General features: G+C 35.3%; 1 protein-coding gene across 1 annotated transcript in view; it reads right to left on the bottom strand.

Annotated features, from left to right (window-relative positions):
- The window catches only part of LOC131523985 (uncharacterized), a 71,185-nt gene that overhangs the window by 36,507 nt on the left and 13,635 nt on the right, over positions 1–21,043 (bottom strand). Inside the window, exon 2 of the mRNA XM_058750673.1 lies at positions 10,868–10,961. Within this exon, the coding sequence (XP_058606656.1) occupies positions 10,868–10,961 (94 nt within the window). The remainder of the gene's footprint in view (positions 1–10,867; positions 10,962–21,043) is intronic.

The following is a 21,043-nucleotide window of genomic DNA, read 5'->3' as shown; positions in this document are numbered from 1 at the left end:
CAGCAACTAGGGTATACACAGTCATGATTATATAGGCCTATACAGAGCCATCTAATGGTTACACAGCGGTATTACAGATGATTAATGGTATATAACTTTCAGGTATTTTAGTACCAAGTTAATACTAATATATATTAAATAATTATATTGTGTATTATATTTGTTTGAAATATTTTAACTTTGAAATGTGCCATGGGAGTTCAAAGCAGTTTGTATTGTTAGACTATGATACATGTCCTTTCTCTGTTTCCAGGGAGCAGAGCAACTTTTCCATAAACTTCTGATGCTGACCCAGAGGATGTAGTGATGTACCAGAGATCCTCATCAGACAAGAATCTTATTGTGTTCAGACACATCACCTTTGAATGACTGGGATCTTGATCTTCAGGCACCTGATATTATGCAAATATTTGTACTTCTTTGGAGCTCTAGATAAAACAAACACTGTTCACAAGTACACAAGAGGTTGCACTTTATTCTTATTAGTCTATGCTGATCTTGAATTGGCATACCAACAGCATATGATTGTTAAGGGGATAGTTCAAAAATAAAAATATATATATTTTTAATTTTACTCACCCTCATGCTGTCTCAAATGCATATTACTGTACGTTCTTTCTACTGGACAGGTAAACACAAGTTAAGATTTTTAGGCAAATAATTAATCTCTGTGAGTCCTAAAGATGCTTTAAAAACCACACACAGCGACCGTGACCGTAATCCATCTGACCTTAGTTTTTAAATCAGTATCTTTTGAAGTGAAACAACAGATAAGAAAAACACTAATAATATAAACTTTTGACTATTAATAATCGCTTCCACTCAACTGTCAAATGTGCATGGGTTACAGATCACATGTGTTATGTGGATTCTCAGAGATGGATTATTTTCTTAAAAATCTTTGTGTCAAGAAAGAAAGTTATATACATCTGGAATAGCATGAAGGTGAGTAAATGAAATAATTTTATTTTTTTGGCGTGGACTATCCCGTAAAGACTGATATTGCACTCCAGTACATTACATACTCATTCACTGTTTTGCAACTTATACTGTAACAGGAACTGTTGAAATGATCATTGCAGTGTTTAAAACATATGAATTTTAAACATTCTGTATGTTATGTTCTTGTGCATTTTGTGTGGTAATGTAAATTATAATAATACTGTGCATTATGTATACTATGCAGTTAGTGTTTTGTGGATTCTGGTCTTTCCTGTCACAACATAATTGCATCCAAGACTTTCACTTTGATACTTGTGTATATGCTATAGTGACAATAAAGAATGTCAATTCATTTACATTCATTCAACTGGTTTATAAAAGTCACACTTGAAAGAGTTGATGATTGTTAAAAATGTATTTCCAATTTTAAATGTTAGATGATGATGTTAACTAAATAAAATAACTAAACAAAATGATCAGCATGATAAAAACAATTGGCAGCAAGAATATTCTTTGTGTGGAATATGTAATAAAATAAGCTTGATTGCCTGGTTGGAGTGAGACTTTCTTGACGTCTGAATATCACAGGATAGTATTATATTTCAAATGTAACAGCTCAACCTAATTAGACCCTATAATGCAAAAGAATCAAGAGCAATAAACACATATAATAAGAGAACACTGGACATTATACAATATTTCCAGTATTACAGAACTTTAATAATTAAACCTCAATATGACCTTCTTTTTCTCGCTTGTTTTCTCGTGCTCCTAAAAGCTTATGTTGCCAGAGTAGTAGCAACAGATAAATACAGATTGAATTCAAAAACAAAACTCCTAACTTTATATCATTAAAATGAAATAGGAAGCCGCTAACAGATGCTTCCAGGTCAAGAAGCTGTCAATCAAAAACTCAGTAGCCAATGAGAACACACCGCTGTTAGCCCCGCCCCCACGAGAGATTTGTGCCAGAATGGCAAAAGAAAACTTCAGAAGCGTAAATTAAATCTTCAGAATCATAAACGAAAACTTTAGAAGCGTAAATTAAAACTCTGGAAGTGCATTTGTAAGTACAGATCAACGAACGAAAGATGAGAAAACAGTTGCAAAACCTGCAGTGTATTAAAAACGAGGTCAAAGATTTTGCCTGTAATTTATTTATTTTTTAGTTTCAAAGACATTTTAATCAGTTTCAACTGATATTTTCATAAGTTTCTTGAAAAATTACATTCATTTTATTTGGCACAAATCTAATTCCATAATATACCCCTAAAGGCACAATTTTTTGCACATTTTTTTTCTGGCAGAGTATAATTTTGTTAGGCCTATTCACAAAACTAATTCAACAAAATGGCGCAATTTGCAAATTATTTTTTGAAAAGATTTCGTGTACTTGAGTCAAAGTGAAATGCAAATCCAGTCTGCCATTCATTGAATTGCACGTCTCTCTGGGAAATCCAATAATTTTTTGTATAAGAATGTTGATGCTGTTAAACCGTATAATTGACCACTATTCCATGTAGTTATTCTAGCATGTATCATGTATCAATCTTTTTTCTTTTCTTTTCTTTTTTTTATTTCTTACACAGTGCAACTTTTGATTGTTCGTGTCCATTTATTTATATTTTTAGGCAAGTCCTCATGTAAAGCATCATTATATCAACCGTATCGTGATTTATTTTAGGATAATGATTAGCTGCCTGTATTATGCCTTGCTTGATAGAAATATGACCCATGACAAAACAGATTACAGAGAAAACAATCCAAAATTTATTGCATATTTTTTTTATTCTCTTGGATTTAGCCACTTTTCTGTGACTATTTTATGTTCCTTGTATCTGGAGATCAATGATATAAACAGATGGATGTCTCTCTAGAATGCTGGTTCTGGATAAATAAGCCAAACGTTTATTTTATTGGTTTTTGAACCACAACAACAAAATAAAACTCCTATGTTGTGAAATACTGTTTGATCACAGTTTAGATTTTCACCCTTAGCGTGAAGAAGCCCATAGGGATCTATGACTTTGTTTTGAAATGTTGTCGCACCAAAAATACACTTTTGGCGAGAATAGGCCAATTTTGTAAATGGTACGGCAGAGTCACTGTGTATTTCAAGTTCTTGTTATAGCAGTGGTTCTCGACAAAGGGGCCAGGACCCACTAGGGGGCCTCAGTTAAATAAATAAACAAACAAACAAACACATACACATTTTATTGAATCTCTTTACAGCCATCAGGTACTACTTTCTTTCTTTCTTTCTTTCTTCCTTCCTTAGCTAGAAATGCTAATGCAACTTTTGAATAAGCTGTTTCCATTGGATCAAAGAGAATTAGTTCTACATGCTGTTAATGCTGTGCATGTACGCCTGTGAATTCACAGCGTCGTTTATAACAGCAGTCTGTTTCTCTGAAACTGATGAGTTTCATTCAAAGGGTTCTTGGCCACCTGCTGATCTCTTTGCATCACATGCAAAAGAAAACTGGGGATAAAAGAGCTTTGACAGAAAGTGTCTCAAACATGCACACAAACATGTTTTTCTGACTAAAATTAAGTTTTGTAATATTTTGCACCAGAAGTTCCTCTAGGGGCTCAGAGGAAAAGAAACCATCGACTGCAAAAACACTAAAATGGGTTACGCAGTGATATACAAGATGCGTAGGGTGGCAAAAATAACGACGGGCTCATTTTTCGCCCACAGCACAACAGAACAACCACCTTAAAACTGCCGTAGAGACAACATACGCTCTCTTGCCTATGAAAATGAACAGCAGAATAGTGCTTTCATTCCGTCATGTTTAATGGGGTGTGCAAAACCTCTTCCAACTAACTGCTAGATGGAAAAACGATGCCCGAGCCTATCCAAAGAGCTCGGTGAAGGCATTGGCCTCATTGTTTTCAGAGCAATTTTCATTAGGCTTACAGTGTGCTCCTTATGAAGCCCTTCCCGCTTCACTGGCGGCAAGCGCAATGTGTTTAGAAGTTTGGGATGGGATAGTTTCTCAACCCTTAAGTACTAAAGCGGAAAGTCTTTTCCAACCCTAAATAAAACGTCTGGGGCTGCTTGAAATTGTGACTGTCATCGAATGAAAGAAAACCGAGAACAATCAAGCGATAGCAGCCAGACTTTTTGTATTTTCTCACAAATCAAAGACGAGAGAAGACAACAACAACAAAAAAAACAAAACAAAAGACGGAGCCGCTTACATGTGCAGCGGGGTGGTTGTTTGGCTTGGAGGGCTGTTTTAGTGGTTTGATGTGACTGAATCGAAATGCCTAAATGTGGGATAATCCTCCAGCAAAGATGGCCTTTGAGTAAAGATTCCCAACAATCACCGCCTGCCTATGTCACATTTCTGAGGGATATCTATTCACTGTAAAGAGGACTTTAGCTTTACGGAAGATTTCTGAGACAGTGGAAAAAATTCAATTTAAAGAAAGAATAAAAGGCTTTGCTGCCTCTTTGTTATGGCAGCCAACTATTTTGTTTCTTGTTATCTCTTCCCTGGGGCCTTGCTGAGAGGAACGGGGAGGGAGGAAAACGTTACGGAGGGTCTCGCAGGTTCCCTCATTACCTAAAAGTAACACGAGGACGGTGTCAGTCAGGCTTATAGTGGCCTTTCATGTACATGCTGCTTATCGTTTTGGTGCAGGTACAGTATCCTCTGGGTCAGCTTTGGGTGATTCTATAACAGGTCTCGCCTTTTGAGCTAAATTTAACTGTACAAGAGACTTTTGCATAATTATTCAGGGTCATGTGTGTCATGTTGCCCAATAAAGTCACTTTCAAAGACATACAGAAACAAACAGAAGTATAATGACTTTACGTTACAACAATCGGCTGCTCATTTCAACGCAAGATGCAGTTCCCAAGTCATTTTACTTCCGTAATGTGAGGTGTTTCCAAGTGCAATAAGATATTCATTAACAACAAAAAAACATTTAGGGCAGAACATGATTTACCGAGAGCTGAATGGAACGTGAAATGTGTTGAATGAAATGAAATGAATCCAGGTGATTAGAGGGGAGAGGCTGTGAAACAAAAAGGGATTTGTGCTGTCAGTCAAAAACAAAAGTCATTTCAGAGGTGGAGAAAGACAAACACTATTTTTCTATGGAAAATAACGTGCAGCGATAAATAATCCCTGTCTCAAAAGTTAGTTAAACTGTTGATTTCAAGTTGACAAAGCCAATTAAAATCCAGTTCAGATCAAGTTTGGCAGACTCACAATAGAAAGTCAACTCAGGGTTCGATGCTGAGTTTATGATGAACTCTGAAACGTGCATATGACACTAATAGTAAATGGCCTATGTGAAATACAATGAATAAATAAATACAGTTAGTAAGCTCTGTCATTTAAAAAGCTTTTTTTTAAATTGTATTTATTTTTTTTATGTATTAATTATAAAACTTTTACATTATATTGCACAATACCTTTCAAAAAATTTGGGGTCAGTATTTATTTAATTGTTTGATGCTTTACATTTTTCAAAGGGTGAAAACTTTTGAACAGGATGAAGATGTCCAAATGTTTCTTATTTTGTATATATATGTATATATATATATATATATAATTTAATTTCCCCATTTAGTACTGCCCTTCGGAAGCAGCAGAAGATACTTGCATGTTTCCCGGAAGAGAAATTACCTTGATCTTCAAATTCAAAACTTTCAAGCAGCACTGTATATATATATATATATATATATATATGAAGAGTTCAGATGCAAAAGCCTCTAAGTGCCATCTTAAAATTTTCTTCTAAAATTAGTATTTTTCTCAAGCTCCATGTTTATGTTAAGTTATTTCACTTCAATGGCAATGAAAATAACTTATTCATTGCCATTAAAAGTGAAATTACTGAACCTACACATAGGAGCCTGATAAAAATGTTCATTTTAGAAGAAAATTTCAAATGGCACTTAGAGGCTTTTGCATCTGAACTCTTCATATATAAACACACACAGTGGTGTGAAAAAGCTTTTGCCCTCTTCCTGTTTTTTTTTTTGCATTTTTGTCACACTTGAATGATTCAGATCAAACTAATTTTAATATTACACAAAGATAACCCAAGTAAATAAAAAATGCAGTTTTGAAATAATCATTTCATTTATTAAGGGAAAAAGCTATCCAAACCTGCTTGGCACTACATGAAAAAGTAATTGCCCCCTAAATCTAATTACTGGTTGTGCCACCCTTTGCATCAACAACTGCAATCAAGCGTTTGCGAAAACTGGCAATGAGTTTTTCAAATCGCTGTGGAGGAATTTTGGCCCACTCTTCTTTGCGGAATTGTTTTAATTCAGCCACATTGGAGGGTTTGAGTATGAATGGACATGCCAAAAGTCATGCCAAAGCATCTCAATTGGATTTATGTCCGGACTTTGATTTGGCCACTCCAAAACCTTAATTTTGTTTTTATTGAGCCATTCAGAGGTGGACTTGCTGGTGTGTTTGAGATCATTGTCCTGCTGCATAACCCAAGTGCACTTGGGCTTGAGGTCACAAACTGATGGCCAGTCATTCTCCTTCAGGATTTTCTGATAGAGTGCATAATTCATGGTTCCATCAGTTATGGCAAGTCGTCCAGGTCCTGAAGCTGCAAAGCAGCCTCAGACCATCACACTACCACCACCACCATGTTTGACTGTTGGTATGATGTTCCTTTTATGAAATGTGGTGTTGGTTTTATGCTATAACGGGACACACACTTTCCAAAAAAAGTTCAACTTTTGTCGCATCAGTCCACAGAATATTTGCCCAAAAGTCTTGGGGATAATCAAGATATTTTTTGGCAAATGTGAGAGGAGCCTTTGTGTTCTTTTTGGTCAGCAATGGCTTTTGCCTTGGAACTCTCCCATGGATGCCATTTTTGCCCAGTCTCTTACTTTAATTGAGGCAAGTGAGGCCTGCAGTTCTTTAGATGTTGTTCTGCGTTCTTTTATGACCTCCTGGATGAGTCGTCATTGCACTCTTGGAGTAATTTTGGTAGGCCGGCCACTCCTGGGAAGGTTCACCACTGTTCCAAGTTTTCTCCATTTGTGGATAATGACTCTGACCGTGGTTCGCTGGAGTCTCAAAGCCTTAGAAATGGCTTCATAACCCTTCTCTTCTCATCTGTTTTTGAATTTATTTAGATCGCGGTATGATGTGTTGTTCTTTAAGCATGCTTCACTTTGTCAGACAGGTTCTATTTAAGTGATTTCTTGATTCAACAGGTCTGGCAGTAATCAGGCCTGGGTGTGTCTAGTGAAATTTAACTCAGCTTTATAAAATAATGTGGTTAATCACTGATCTTTCATGATTTAAAAGAAGGGGCAATTATTTTTTCAAGTAGGGTCAGGTAGCTTTTTTTTCCCCCCTTAATAAATTAAATCATCATTTAAAAACTGCATTTTGTATTTACTTGTATTATCTTCGTGTAATATCAACATTTGTTTCATGATCTGAATCTTTTAAGTGTGACATATATGCAAAAAAAAAAAAAAAACAGGAAGGGGGTAAAAACCTTTTCAAGACACTGTGTGTATATATGTATATATATATATACATACATATACACACACATGTAAATATGAAACTGAACTACTGAACTGAACTAAGCTAGACTCAACCCGGACAGACAGTTAAATCTGCTTTGTGAGACAGGCCTCAAGGATGTGTATTACAATATAAACTGGGTCTACTTTGATTTCATGTTGACTTTAAAGCAGCCCCTTTGAATGTCTCTGAAGCATTTTGAAAGTTCAAGGACACACGTGTGCTTGAATGAGATTCATTCATGATGTGTCTGCGGTGTAATTGAGGCACACAGTGGTGAAGATAACAAGGAAAGTGGTTTAGTACAGTGGTATGTATGTGCACACTCAGCTTTCTATAGATCTTTCTGTTGTAAACAGTTTCCTAGCAACACCAACTGTGAGGGCAACTGTCCTTTGTTTATACCAACAACAGGTCTTCCCTTCATCGGCACACCCTGCCATCCGCCTGATCTTATTGAAACTTACATGAAACAAACATTTATGGGATCTGAGCAGGGCACCGGATGAAACGCACACACACAGATTCATGCAGGTCAGATATCTGAGCCGGCATGACTCAAGCAAATCAAAGACCCCTTCACTGCTTAAAAAAGCACAACAAAGACATAAACAAACTCAAACGCAGTTGTTTTCTGCCTAAGATGGATATTTGTATGGGAAGAAAGAGGAAGGCAAGACACCTGCAGTTTATAAATGCTACTCGCTTGTGATCTCCTCTATCCTGTGTGCTTTAAGATCAGGGAGACACAATCACAGCCTGAACATGTTTACTGTCAGGTTTTTACAATTCAGTGCTCCGCACGGATTCTTCATTTTCAAAACGGCACAGCTAGAGCCAAATGTCGCTGAATACTGAAGGAAATTCAGTTTCCAGATGCGTTCAGAAAGATTTAGCAGAACCACGTTGACCTTCAAAACACGCTATCGATTTAGGGAAGTTGATTTTGCGCGGCTTCCTTCGAAATTAGCATTGTCCACCAAGGACAACGTACCTCATTTCGAGTACATCGCCGAAGACAAATGCAAATGTGAATGCTGGTGTGTCATGAATTCTAATTACAGTATTGGACATCTGCATGAAACCTCACATGGACTGAGAAATGTCAACATAGTGTAATCTCGTAAATTAAAACGGATCTGTGTGGTGCTAATTAACGTCATTTACATCATTGGCAAACATTCTGCACAGCAAAGTTATAGAAAAATGAGCTAAGCTACTTGGTAGATGATAAAATTAATATTGTAGCAGCATATTTTGCATATTTCAGCATATTTCAGCAATATTTTGAGCAAATTCTCACTTTTTAGACCAGAAGCGTGGAAAAGGAAACAGTGATATAAGTGACAGATCATCAAAGAATTTAGCTAAAATACAAGTAATGCAGGAAACTAGATAGAATCCATTACTACAAACTGGAAAATTTTAAATAGCTTCCCTGGACTCCCGACTTACATCTCACAAAGCCTTTGGACTGTATGACAGCATGAGATCATCTTGGCATAATGGCCATCGTTCGTTCAAGTTCCTCTGTCTTGATCCATCATAGATTCACAATTGCTTCGGCATGTTCACTGCTTTTGCTGGGGCTTTCACGCAACAATTCTTAGAGTTATTCCTGATTTTTTTTACTTTTTCCCTCGATGCAGTCGTGCAAGCTCTGTTTTGTTTTGTTGAAGGTGATTAAATCAACAGTTTTTCAGTAGCTGTTGAAGAGATTAAATTAGTATTTACAAGCAAACGCTCTGCGATGGCACTTCTTGGTTCCTCAGGCGGAATTGGAAATAAGCTGTTTTAAATTAGCGCTTCATTAAAATGGAGCTAAAAATGACCAGAAACTAATGCGTGGTGTAGAAACACTACATTTATAAAAGATTGTGGTTTCTTTTGATAATCATCGGAACTGGTGGATCAGGAGAAACCAATTGACCTGCGGCTGGTGTTAGTAGATCTGTACTGAAGGCAAATCTGAAAATCACAGCATTTTACCTTTTAAAGCACAGCTGCAGCTTGGCATCAGTAAAAGGTTTTTTTTTTTGTTTTTGTTTTTTTTCTCCTTTAAGATATTAATTATTTTATTCAGCAAAGATGCTTTAAAGGGTTAGTTCACCCAAAAATGAACATTCTGTCATTAATCTCTCACCCTCATGTCATTCCAATCTCATAGCTTCATAATATCAAGGTTGAACCATTGATGTCACATGGACCATTTTAACAATGTCCTTACTTGCTATCTGGGCCTTGAATGTGGTAGTTGCTTTGCTGTCTATGGAGAGTCAGAAAGCGCTCGGATTTCATCAAAAATATCTCAATTTGTGTTCCAAAGACAAGTGCAGGTTTTATCGGTTTGCAGTGACATGAGGGTGGGTAATTAATGACAGAATTTTCTTTTTCTTTTTTGATGAACTATCCATATAAATTTATCAATATTGACAGTAAAGCATTTCTAATGTCACCAGAAATATTATACATATACAAAATAATTATTGAGCACCACATCAGCATATCAAAATGATTTCTGAAGGATCACGTGACACTGAAAATGAGTAATGATGCTGAAAATTTAGATTTGCATCACAGGGGGAAAAAAATAAAAAATTTAAATAAAAAAAAAGATTTCAATTAATATGAATATGAATATTTGACAATATTAGTTTTTATTGCATTTTTAATCAAATAAATCCAGGCTTAGTAAGTATATACGACTTATACATACATATACATATATATATATATATGTAAATCATATAGATTTATGTTTAAATAGAAGTGTATAAAGCTAACTTTTCTTTATTATTATTATTATTATTTTTTTTAACTAACGATGGTTACTTTAATGCACAAATTTAATGTCTGACCACACCAAATATGTATCTTATCAAAATTATTGTACCCCCCTTACTTTGGTTGACATGCATGTCAGTGAAGTTAAACAGACGACACATTTAATCTGATTGTATCAATTAATTGATCAATTAAATTATTATGTCAAGGCTGTTTTTCAGAATGAAAACTAATGTAAAAGAAATGTGTCTATGTACATAGTAAATATGTGGGTAATAGATCTTTACATATGTTCAATTGTAAAATATCTGTATATTGTAAAATGTGTATGCATGCATTAGAAAGTAATTACAGGGAATGCAGAAAAATAACGGACATGGTTGGGTGTTTCTGTATAAAGTGAGGCCTGACATCATCACAAACACCTAGACAACAAAACACAAGGTTTACGTCTAAAAAAACCTCAAATTTTAACTGAAAAGTGCAACTTTATGAAGTTAAGTATGTGAAAGTAATGATTCAGAGGCAGACTGAAGATCATGGGTGGTGGTGTAAGTGTTTCCTGAGACATGCCGTGTGTGGAAAAGAGGAAGACGCCCTACCTGGATCTCGTCAGACGTCAGGCCGCCTTTCATGTCGCTGCTCTTTTTCTTGGGTGGCGGAGGGGCCGGCTTATGAGCAGGGGGGAGGTCAGTCCTGTTGGAAGAAAAGAAAACAGACTGACACCCGGTACCCTGAGAGAGCTTTCATGCGGCCGTGGCTTAAGCCTTGTGTGAGCACACGTAATGAGGAGTCGTGCCCACGTCTGCCTCTCCCGCCTGCCGGGGGTTTGATAGGCATCTCCTTACACTGCCTTTGTTGTAGCCAGTGCCATTTCAGCCGTGCCCTTTCAATGGCTCTCACTAGCCACGGAGAGAGAGATAATGAAACCAGATTGTAATGGGCAAAATGGAGAGGAAAGAATGGGAGCGCTAGGACAAGGGAGGTTCGAATTATAGCCCACCAATGTTCCCATCAATCCCTTAAAGTGTCAGACAGACAGCAAACAGAGCACACAGGTCTGATCCATGATGTGAGACGCAGTAGGGCAGAGTTGCACCAGCCATTCGTTACTTCAATTCAGGGTCGCCTTCAAACTGGGAGACAACGGGGAACGCTGTAAAAATGTCATACCACGCCTCATGAATTTTATTATAATATGCAGACGTAGAATAAATTGAGACATAAAGTTCACACTAGGTCACAAATAACTAGCATCGGGTTAACTTGGCTTGTAAATAACTCTGTAATTTGGTTGTACCATTAACTAGTGCTGTTCAATTCCAAAATTTGTGGAATCAACTCTGAAATCCTCAGTTGTTTTATATTTATTTATTTGTTAGGTTGTTCGTTTGTTCCTTGATTTATTTATTTATGGATGAATATGTTCACCTAATCATCTGTAACGCAATACAAGTAACAGAGTTACAAGTAATCAGATTACTTTTTCTCAAGTAACTAGTAAAGTAATGCATTACTTTTTAATTTGCGCAAACATTTCTGAGTAACTTTTTCAAATAAGTAATGACAGTTTTTTTTTTTTTTACCAGTTATTGACTGACAGCTCCGATGATCCAATTCAACCAAGCAAAAATGGCTTTAATAAACATCACATTTGTGTTTACTTTTTTTTAAATTACTGAATTTGCCAAAAATAGAACATTTTTTATATTAAAAACAAACAAACATGCCCAGCCCAGTTGAGGAAATAAATAAATAACACACAATTACTAACACAATTAGATATTTTTTTAGGGAGTAACGCAATATTGCAATGCATTACTTTTAAAAGTAACCCTCCAACACTGCGAGTAACCAAAAGGTGAATTAATTATTAGCTCTGTTGAACTGAAAAAAAAAAAAGAAAGAAAAAAGAAAAAAGCTATTAAAGAGGACTTGATTTGAATTGATTCTAACCCTTAGAATCGATTTCGAGCCCTATCATTAATACAAAACCTAACTAGTATGCTGTAGGCTTGCTGCAAACCAAGCAGGTCTGTAAATCACGTGCATTTACATTAACATGAAGAGTCCAGTCGTTTCAGCAGTCCAATTAATATTATTTTGCATACAGCAGGTCAACTCACGAGGGCTCATCTCGTCATCTGCCAATCATATGACCAGCCAAATACAACTCCCTTTATGTTGGTGACTATTATGGAACAATTTTGCCAATGGAATAAATTAATCATGGCTTAAGTCGTTTTGTCATTTTTAATAATCATCTGTAATAATCTCTTATCATTTTTGTCCATCTATTGGTCCACACAACCAAAATGCTCAAGCTTCAAAAAGTACATAACGACATCAACATAAGAGTGAGTAAATTATTATACACTGGACTGTTAAATGGTTCATTTTGGTAACATTAGATAACTTCATTAGTTAACATGAAAAATAATTATAAAGCATTTATTAATCTTACTTAATTTATTAATAATAATAAAAAAAAAATATATATATATATATATTAATGAATTATTAAAATCAAAAGTTATATTATCATTTAATGGACCTAAACTAGTTAATGCATTAACTAACAATAAGTAATGAGATTTGTAACACATTAAATTAGGGAACATTACTAACTATTAACTAGTTGCTTACTAGTATGCATACTATTGGCATACTGGCTGATTATTAGTACTTATATAGCACATATGTGACCCTGGACCACAAAACCAGTCTTAAGTCGCTGGGGTATATTTGTAGCAATAGCCAAAAATACACTGTATGGGTCAAAATGATAGATGTTTCTTTTATGCCAAAAATCATTAGTATATTAAGTAAAGATCATATTCCATGAATATATTTTGTAAATGTACTACTGTAAATATATCAAAACGTCGTTTTTGATTAGTAATATGCATTGCTAAGAATTCATTTGGACAACTTTAAAGGCGATTTTCTCAATATTTAGATTTTTTGCACCCTCAGATTCCAGATTTTCTAATAGTTGTATTTTGGCCAAATATTGTCCGATCCTAACAACCCATACATCAATGGAAAGCATATTTATTCAGCTTTCAGGTGATGTATAAATTTCAATTTCCAAAAATTTACACTTAAGACTGGTTTTGTTGTCCAGGGTCACATATTAATGCCTTATTCTGCTTGACCATATTCTATCCCTTATCCCTTATCCCTTAACACTACTCAATACTTAAACAGAGCTACTACAACAGCTACCTTACTTACTATCAATAAGCAGCAAATTAGGAGTATATTGAGGAAAAACACTTAGTTAATAGTGAATATGTGTTCCCTAATCTTAAATGTTACCTTTACATTTGTGCAATGCACAAATATTGAGTAGTACGTTTAGCTAAACTCTAACTTCTGCATTGCAGTGGGTACACTGCAGAAAGCATTCAATCACCTGCTGTCTAACCCATCCCATGACCTCACACATAACACTTCAGCACACCTGGGCCTCGGCACACACCTGATGTGGTTCTGGAGAGTTCCATGCAAACACCCGATATTCAATTTTACTTCAAATAAGTCACCAGTCACTGAGTTTAGCAAAAACTGTATAACGACATCTGGTGAGTCATAAACTCTCCAATTTTCTGCACTGTAATTTCATTCATAAAGCCTGAAAATTCAAATAAAAGCCAGTTCCCAGAGGAGAACTCAGACAAAACTCAAAAGCAGATGTCAAACTGCCACACACACATACACAGAAGCTCGCGCACGCAAGCACACATGCTCCCACGCAAGATGTGGGTGCATACACAAACGCACATCTGCGCGCACGCATACATACACAGACGCTGCTCTAATAAGTTTTTGGGTGTCGTTATTTGCATCGCTTGAAGGAGACCCAAATAATTCTCTGTGACAGGTGAGCTGCGCAGGAGTTGCCATCTAATTTCCAGAAAGAGGAAAGCTCTTTCCTCAAACATGTTAGCAGTCAGACATCATCCTGCTCATTCTGACAAGATGTCTGTGCTGATAGATAATGAAGCACGGTCTCTCTCTGTGTGTGTGTGTGTGTGTGTGTGTGCGTGCGTGTGTGTGTCAAAAATAGAGCAAGGGTAAGACAGGCTGTATAACACTTCTACATTTTACACAAATGCACTAAAACATGTACATTTCTAGAGACAAACACACCGCCTCATGTCGCTGTTGAGTTGCATGACCTTTCCACGAGGCCAAATGGGCTCTGTAAAGTCAGGGCTGCTTTGCGCATGAGTGCCTCTCTCCATTTCCTCTTTTATACACATCACTTCCACTTCACATCACCTTATATCACACCAGAACAGAGGCGTGGCACTGGCACACGGCAAAACACACGACCTGTATAAACTATCACTGCAGATAAACACACATTCATAGTCAGAATAAAAAGATAAAAATAAAAAAAAATGACATTTGCATTGAGAAAAATCAAGCATATTTTTGAACCATTAAGATTTTTCCAATATAACATTATTATGCAAATTTCTAAATACACATTCTCATTATTGTAATGTATGGAACCCTGTTTCTGCAACGGAATTAAAACAAACAAACATAAATAAATAGCAACATTTTTCTCACAATTTGAACTGAACTGTGATGAATTATGATTTTTTTTTTTTTTTCAGAGAATTGCAAGATATAAACTCACAATGCTCAGGGGGGAAAAACAGAATTACAAGAATTTGCTTTTTCTCGATATTTGCATTTCACAATTCAAAATTTTCTATTTTACAGTTTATATATATATATATATATATATATAAATATGCTATATATAAGCATATATATATATATATATATATATTTATTTTTATAATAAGTATATATCCCCAGAAATGGAAGAAAAAAAGTCATAATTATGAGGTATAACGTCTTTGTTTGTGAGGAATAAAAATCTAAATTGTGAAATGAAAAGTCATTTTAATTAATTTATTTTATTTTATTATATTTTTTTATTTTTACTTTTATTCAGTGGCAGAAATGGGCTTCCATAGTAATACAACGTTTTTTTATTTTTTTTTATTTCCCCTATTTTTAAACGTTACATTATGATTATGTGAAGGGACTGCGTGATTAATTGCCATTACAATAATAGCTTTTTGAGCCGGAAATCATGCCTACATTTTCTTTAAACTTTGCACTTTTTTTTTTTTCTTTCTTTTAGAAGTTGTCCTGAAAAAGGTTTGACACGTGTTCTTGACAGGTTTCTTGACATTCACCCAGACAGAATCATGCACACATGGTGTTGAAAGCCTAATGGTCCAGTCTGTGGGCTGCCAATACAAAGGTTGTATGTTTCACTACCAAAAGGATCTGAGTCAGTAACTAAAGAGTTCCTGCGCTCACTGTGGCCTCGAGCAAAGCACTCAACCCAGAGTCACTTTTAAAGGACTGTGCCTCAAATGAGTGAGCAGTAATTTGCTTAAAAGGGGTCATACCATAATTTGAAGTATTATTTAATATTTCTTTCCTAAGGTTCACTCATAAGTCATGATTTCTTGCATCCAACAGAGTCATAATTTAGCTGTTCCATGACCATTTTCCACCTTCACCTTCCCATACTGTTAAATGGATTTATTTTTGCTGCTGTGCCTTTAAGAATTCCTTGTAAATAGAGTGCTCCAGGTATATCATACTTTTGTAGGCTTGGAAATTTGTTAGAATTTTAGCACTTCCGATGTCATCCTGAACTCATTTTTTTTTTTTTTTTTTTTTAATGGGTTTTTGGTTAAATGCCCGAAAGAAGGTCTGAGGTCAACACAAGCTCAAGATATTTTCACTTTTTAGGTGCTACATACAGCCAGCTTCCCAAATGTTACTCTTATTATTAGTTTTACTGGTGTTTAGGAACAGTATCCACTCCCTCTTAAATATCTCACTGATTAGATGAACTATGTTTCTGAACACTTAATAGGCAGCACTAATATGTAAATAATGTGTGTAGCCATGTACTGCTACATCAATCCACAAAACTATGGAATGAGTTGCTCAGCTTTATTGTACCGGAGAAAATGTTTTGAATTTTACATTAAAATATTTTTTAAATTAGCTGATTGACTCTAATGTGAATGGCTCGTAAGCAAAAATGGCCCATATTTCAAAAAAATATTCCATGGGGGTCATTGCAACTTTCATTGCGATGGATGGCGATGCTAACCTGAATGCTTTCTCCAGGTATTGCTTCCTAGTTACAGACACACTCATCCATAAATAAAAGATGAAAGTGAAAAAGAAAAAGAGCTCTAAAAAGATAAATAGTTGAAGAAATGGAACACGTACGTACACACTTTTCACACAGACAACAATTACACAGGATAATGATGATGCATTATAATTAACATAAAAGCTGCCAAGAGTCCATAATTCTACCAAATCACAAATCTGCATATGCATGCAAATGACTGAAGTTGTTCTTAACTGCTCTAAATATGAGTAATGTAACACTTCTTACAGGTTGTGATAAAATAATCAGTGAATAGTGCAGAGCTTCTAGAATGTGCAGTTTATTTTACTACCACGCTTTGAGGTGCTATCATCTTGTGCACCTCTCATTCACTGTCTGCTTTTAAACAAATGAATATGCAAAATTTCAGTATAATTGTGTGTAATTAGTTGCAAGAAAACAATCTTCTGTTATTGTTTGGTCTATTGCTTTTTTCACTAAATGTCTAGTGCAGAATCAACTAATTTTCTACTGTAACGTCACTACTGCACAGCAAAAATGACCTCATGTGTGTCCAGCCTGCTTCTATTTAAATTTAAGACAGACACACTGTGCAATTAGAGCAGACTGGGTCTTCTTGACCCATGTCCTCAGAAGCTGTTCTCAACTGGCCACAGCTGGAGACAGATGTACTGCAGCGATGCAGCTTCCATTCAGCAGCTGCCTGCAGTCCTACTGACATGTTCCTCTATCCAGAAGCTGTCAGTATCTGGATTCACCAATGCTAAAATGCAATTTGATGCTCTGAAAAACCTCTGCTAAAAGAATAAATGTAAATATAAATTGAAATGTAAATGTAGCAAATTATAAAATAATTTAACATGAAATAAACATGAAACATGAAAATAAACATGATGGTCTAATAGGTATATGCATATATAAATACATATCACACACAAATACTGGGTATAAATACCTTTAGATTTAACCATTTTTAATCAGCATTTTTGGTAAGAACATTCCTACATTTTAAAGCCTTCACATTGGCCAGTGTTGGGAAGGAAGTAGTAACCTCTTTTTCAGTAGTTCAGCTGTTTACATAATAGTGGAGCTTTTCCATTCTTAAGCTACTTTCCCAAAAAGTTGGTGTAGTGTGACAAAACATAACTGCTTTAATGTCACATTGTATAAAGCAGGTACTTTTATAGCTGAGCAAGCTGAGGCAATAATCAAAGATAATCCTCCTTAAACTCTCTCTAGTAGTTTTCAGAATCAGAATAATTTTAGCAAATTGGTTTGTTGCAGGGTGCATGTACACTGACTCACTGAATTACTGAGAAACATGAAGAAAAAAAAAAGTTAGTAGTTAATTGCTGCTATTCTTTTTTCTTTTTTCCTTTTTCTTTTTTTCTGTTCAAGTTTTCAAGCACCTGTTCAAGTTTAATGATGTAATCTTTACTGAAATAGCCTATTAATTAGTAAAAAAAATCACTACTTTTTCCAAAAAAAAAGTAGCATGATTGTAGTTTAACTACATTAAATTATTAGTATATTTAATGTAACTTCCCCAGAATGTGCCTAAAAACACTTAAGGGAATAGTTCATGTCAAAAAAAAAAAAAAAATCACACAAAGCCTTTGGAAGCCTTGATATATAGTGTATACCCCTTAGAGTCATCTGGACCACATTTATGGTACTTTCATGGTGCTTTATAGTCGTGTTGGAGTTTTCACTGCCCCAGTTCTTATTCACTTTCATTATTTTGAAAGGAATAACCAGAATATTCCTCAAAAATTCTCCTTTTGTGTTCCACAGAAGAAGAAAAAAAGTCATACGGATATGACTGATTTTTTTTCCGTTTTTTAGTCAACAGTTCATTTAAAATGCTGTCTAGGTAGGTAGCTCACTAGGTTTTGGAACAGATAGAAAGTATGTTTTTGTGAGTGAGAGAGAGAAACACAGACTTACAGAGAGATAAGCCTTGACAGACAGCGTCACTTCCAGATGCACCATTATCTTTCTTCAAAGGGATCAAATAATGAAAGGCAGCTAAATAATTCAGAAACTTCCTCCTTTCCAGCTTCTCTTTTCATGAAAAAAAAAAAAATCACTCCCTCTTTGATCCCATTTTGAATTCAATGCGCTTGCTCTATAGAGAAAATTGATGTAATTATTGATCCAATTAGACTTATGAGGTACCACAGTGGTTTACCTTCCCCCTTATTGGGTATCAAGCAGAGACACAGAATAGTGCTTTAATTCAAATGTGTACCAGGTATGAATCACAGCGCTGAACAATTGATTTGACTACTAAAATCCACCAGGAGAGAAAGACCCCCAGACACAGCGAGTGGAAAATAAACCACGTTTCCGCCCAATTAAATCAGGTCTGTTGGATTTCAACTGCATTGGTTTAAATGGCACACCATACTCTAACAATCTTATATCTGATGAATGAAGACAATGACACAAAAGTGTAAAGAACAGTCAACAGATTAGTTGGTTTGCCATCACCTAAAAGAAAAATCATTATAGGCTTTATGACACTTCGAAGTAATTAAGCCACACATATAACAAACAAACAAACACACGCACACACACACACACACAAACGTTTGTTTTTGTGTGAAAAGTGGGGACATCTCATAGGCGTAATGGTTTTTATACTGTATAAACTGTATGTGCTATTGCCCTACACCAACCCTACACCTAAACCTACTCCTTCCAGGAAACTTTGTGCTATTTCAGATTTTCAATACACTCCATTCTCTGTGATTTATAAGCATTTTGAAAAGTGGGGACATGGGGTAATGTCCTGAAAAGTCACCTTCTCCTTGTAATACCTATGTCATACCCTTGTCATTATACAAATTTATGTCCTCATTTGTCACAAAAACGTGCACACACACACACACACACACACACAGAATCTATTAAAAAAAAAAAAAAAAAAAAAAACACTGCACACTTCACACCATGGTAAAGGCGTAAACAAGCCAAATTACGCCTTTTAGCATCATTTCTAATGAACAAATAAATAAATAAAGCATTAAAAAATCTCCTGCCAGGCGAAGACTTAATTTCTTCACTTTATTTAAGTCTTATTGACCTTGCTTATTTACATGTATTTATCAAGCTTCAGCATTGCAATCAAATTCCTGAACTTGAAATATGAATTCAAGGAAGCAGAATTAAAAATGAAAATGAAACTGAAAGTAGTTCATACACCACATATAATATTTCCAGAAATGTAACACTTGTATGATTTCAATACATATTTAAAATGCCACATATGTAAGCAATAGCTATCATACACACACATTTGCACACAATATTTCTATCCAAATGCCACTGGAGGTAAGACATCTGCACTGAAATTTGGAAAGACAGCCAGACTAAGAGTGTGATAGCTTTTTTAACAATTCAATAACAATTTAAGAAATTAAAATTTAAAAAAATAAAAAATCAGTAAACAAGAAGGTAAGGTTAAGTAACTCCAATTTTAGACGCAGTATGACCAGTTACTCTGCCAAGGAAAATTGTTCCAAATAAAGCCACACACATATGTGTATACATATATATGTGTGTGTGTGTGTGTGTGTATATAGACCAAATTCCAACACCAAAACTCCAGAAACTCATAACCTCGATGCCCAGACATCTTCAAACTGTTTTGAAAAGAAGAGGAGATGCTACACCATGGTAAACATGCCCCCGTCCCAACTATGTTGAGACGTGTAGCAGGCATCAAATTTGAAATGAGCTCATTTTGTGCATAACATTGTAAAATTTATCAGTTTAAACATTTGTTATGTTATCTATGTTCTTTGTGAATAAAATATTGGCTCATGTGATTTGAAATTATTTTAGTTTTAATTTTATTCAAATAAAAAAAAAAAAAAAAATGTGCCAACATTTCCGGAATTCAGGTTGTAGATGGATATCGTAAAAATTGGGCCCATTTTGAACTGAAATGACAAGTGGTGTCTAGCTGACTAAATATATATATATATATATATATATATATATATATATATATATATATATATATATATATATATATATATATATATATATATTTATATTATACTGTATATATTTATATATTTTCTTTATTTTTTCTTTATTTTTTTTCTAGCAAATTCTTGGATGTTAACAACTATAAATCCTTAGACTGTGTCTAATGCAAATGTGAATCCAGTCTTCCATTAGGTAGGATTTAAAGTATTCTGACATGAACAGGACTACAGGTTAACTGGTGCATCCAAATACTTGAACCCGCATGAACGATGATGTAGCCATTATTGGCAGGAAACATAAAAGTGCAGGTTTTCACGAGGATGTCTGGCCACCTTCACGACCTGCCCTTCTCCTTGGTCTGTCGGCCACGAAAGGCTCAGGGCAGCTTAAGAGGGGAGATTTGACAGGGATAGAGAGAAAAACATAGCTAATCCTTGCTCTGAAAAGAGTAATCTATGAGAAAGAGTTAGGAAGAAGGGGAAGAGACAGAAAAAAAAAGGGAAATTACTTTCTGGAATCCTTTGACAAAGGAAGTGAGGCTATCAGTGGAGAGATGCCGTCTAAATCCGTAGAGAAGAAGAGAAGGTTT

Source organism: Onychostoma macrolepis, chromosome 18 (assembly GCF_012432095.1).
Source record: "Onychostoma macrolepis isolate SWU-2019 chromosome 18, ASM1243209v1, whole genome shotgun sequence".
NCBI classification, from domain to species: Eukaryota; Metazoa; Chordata; class Actinopteri; order Cypriniformes; family Cyprinidae; genus Onychostoma; species Onychostoma macrolepis.
The sequence above is the reverse complement of the archived record's forward strand: the minus strand, read 5'-3'. Positions and strand labels throughout refer to the sequence as shown.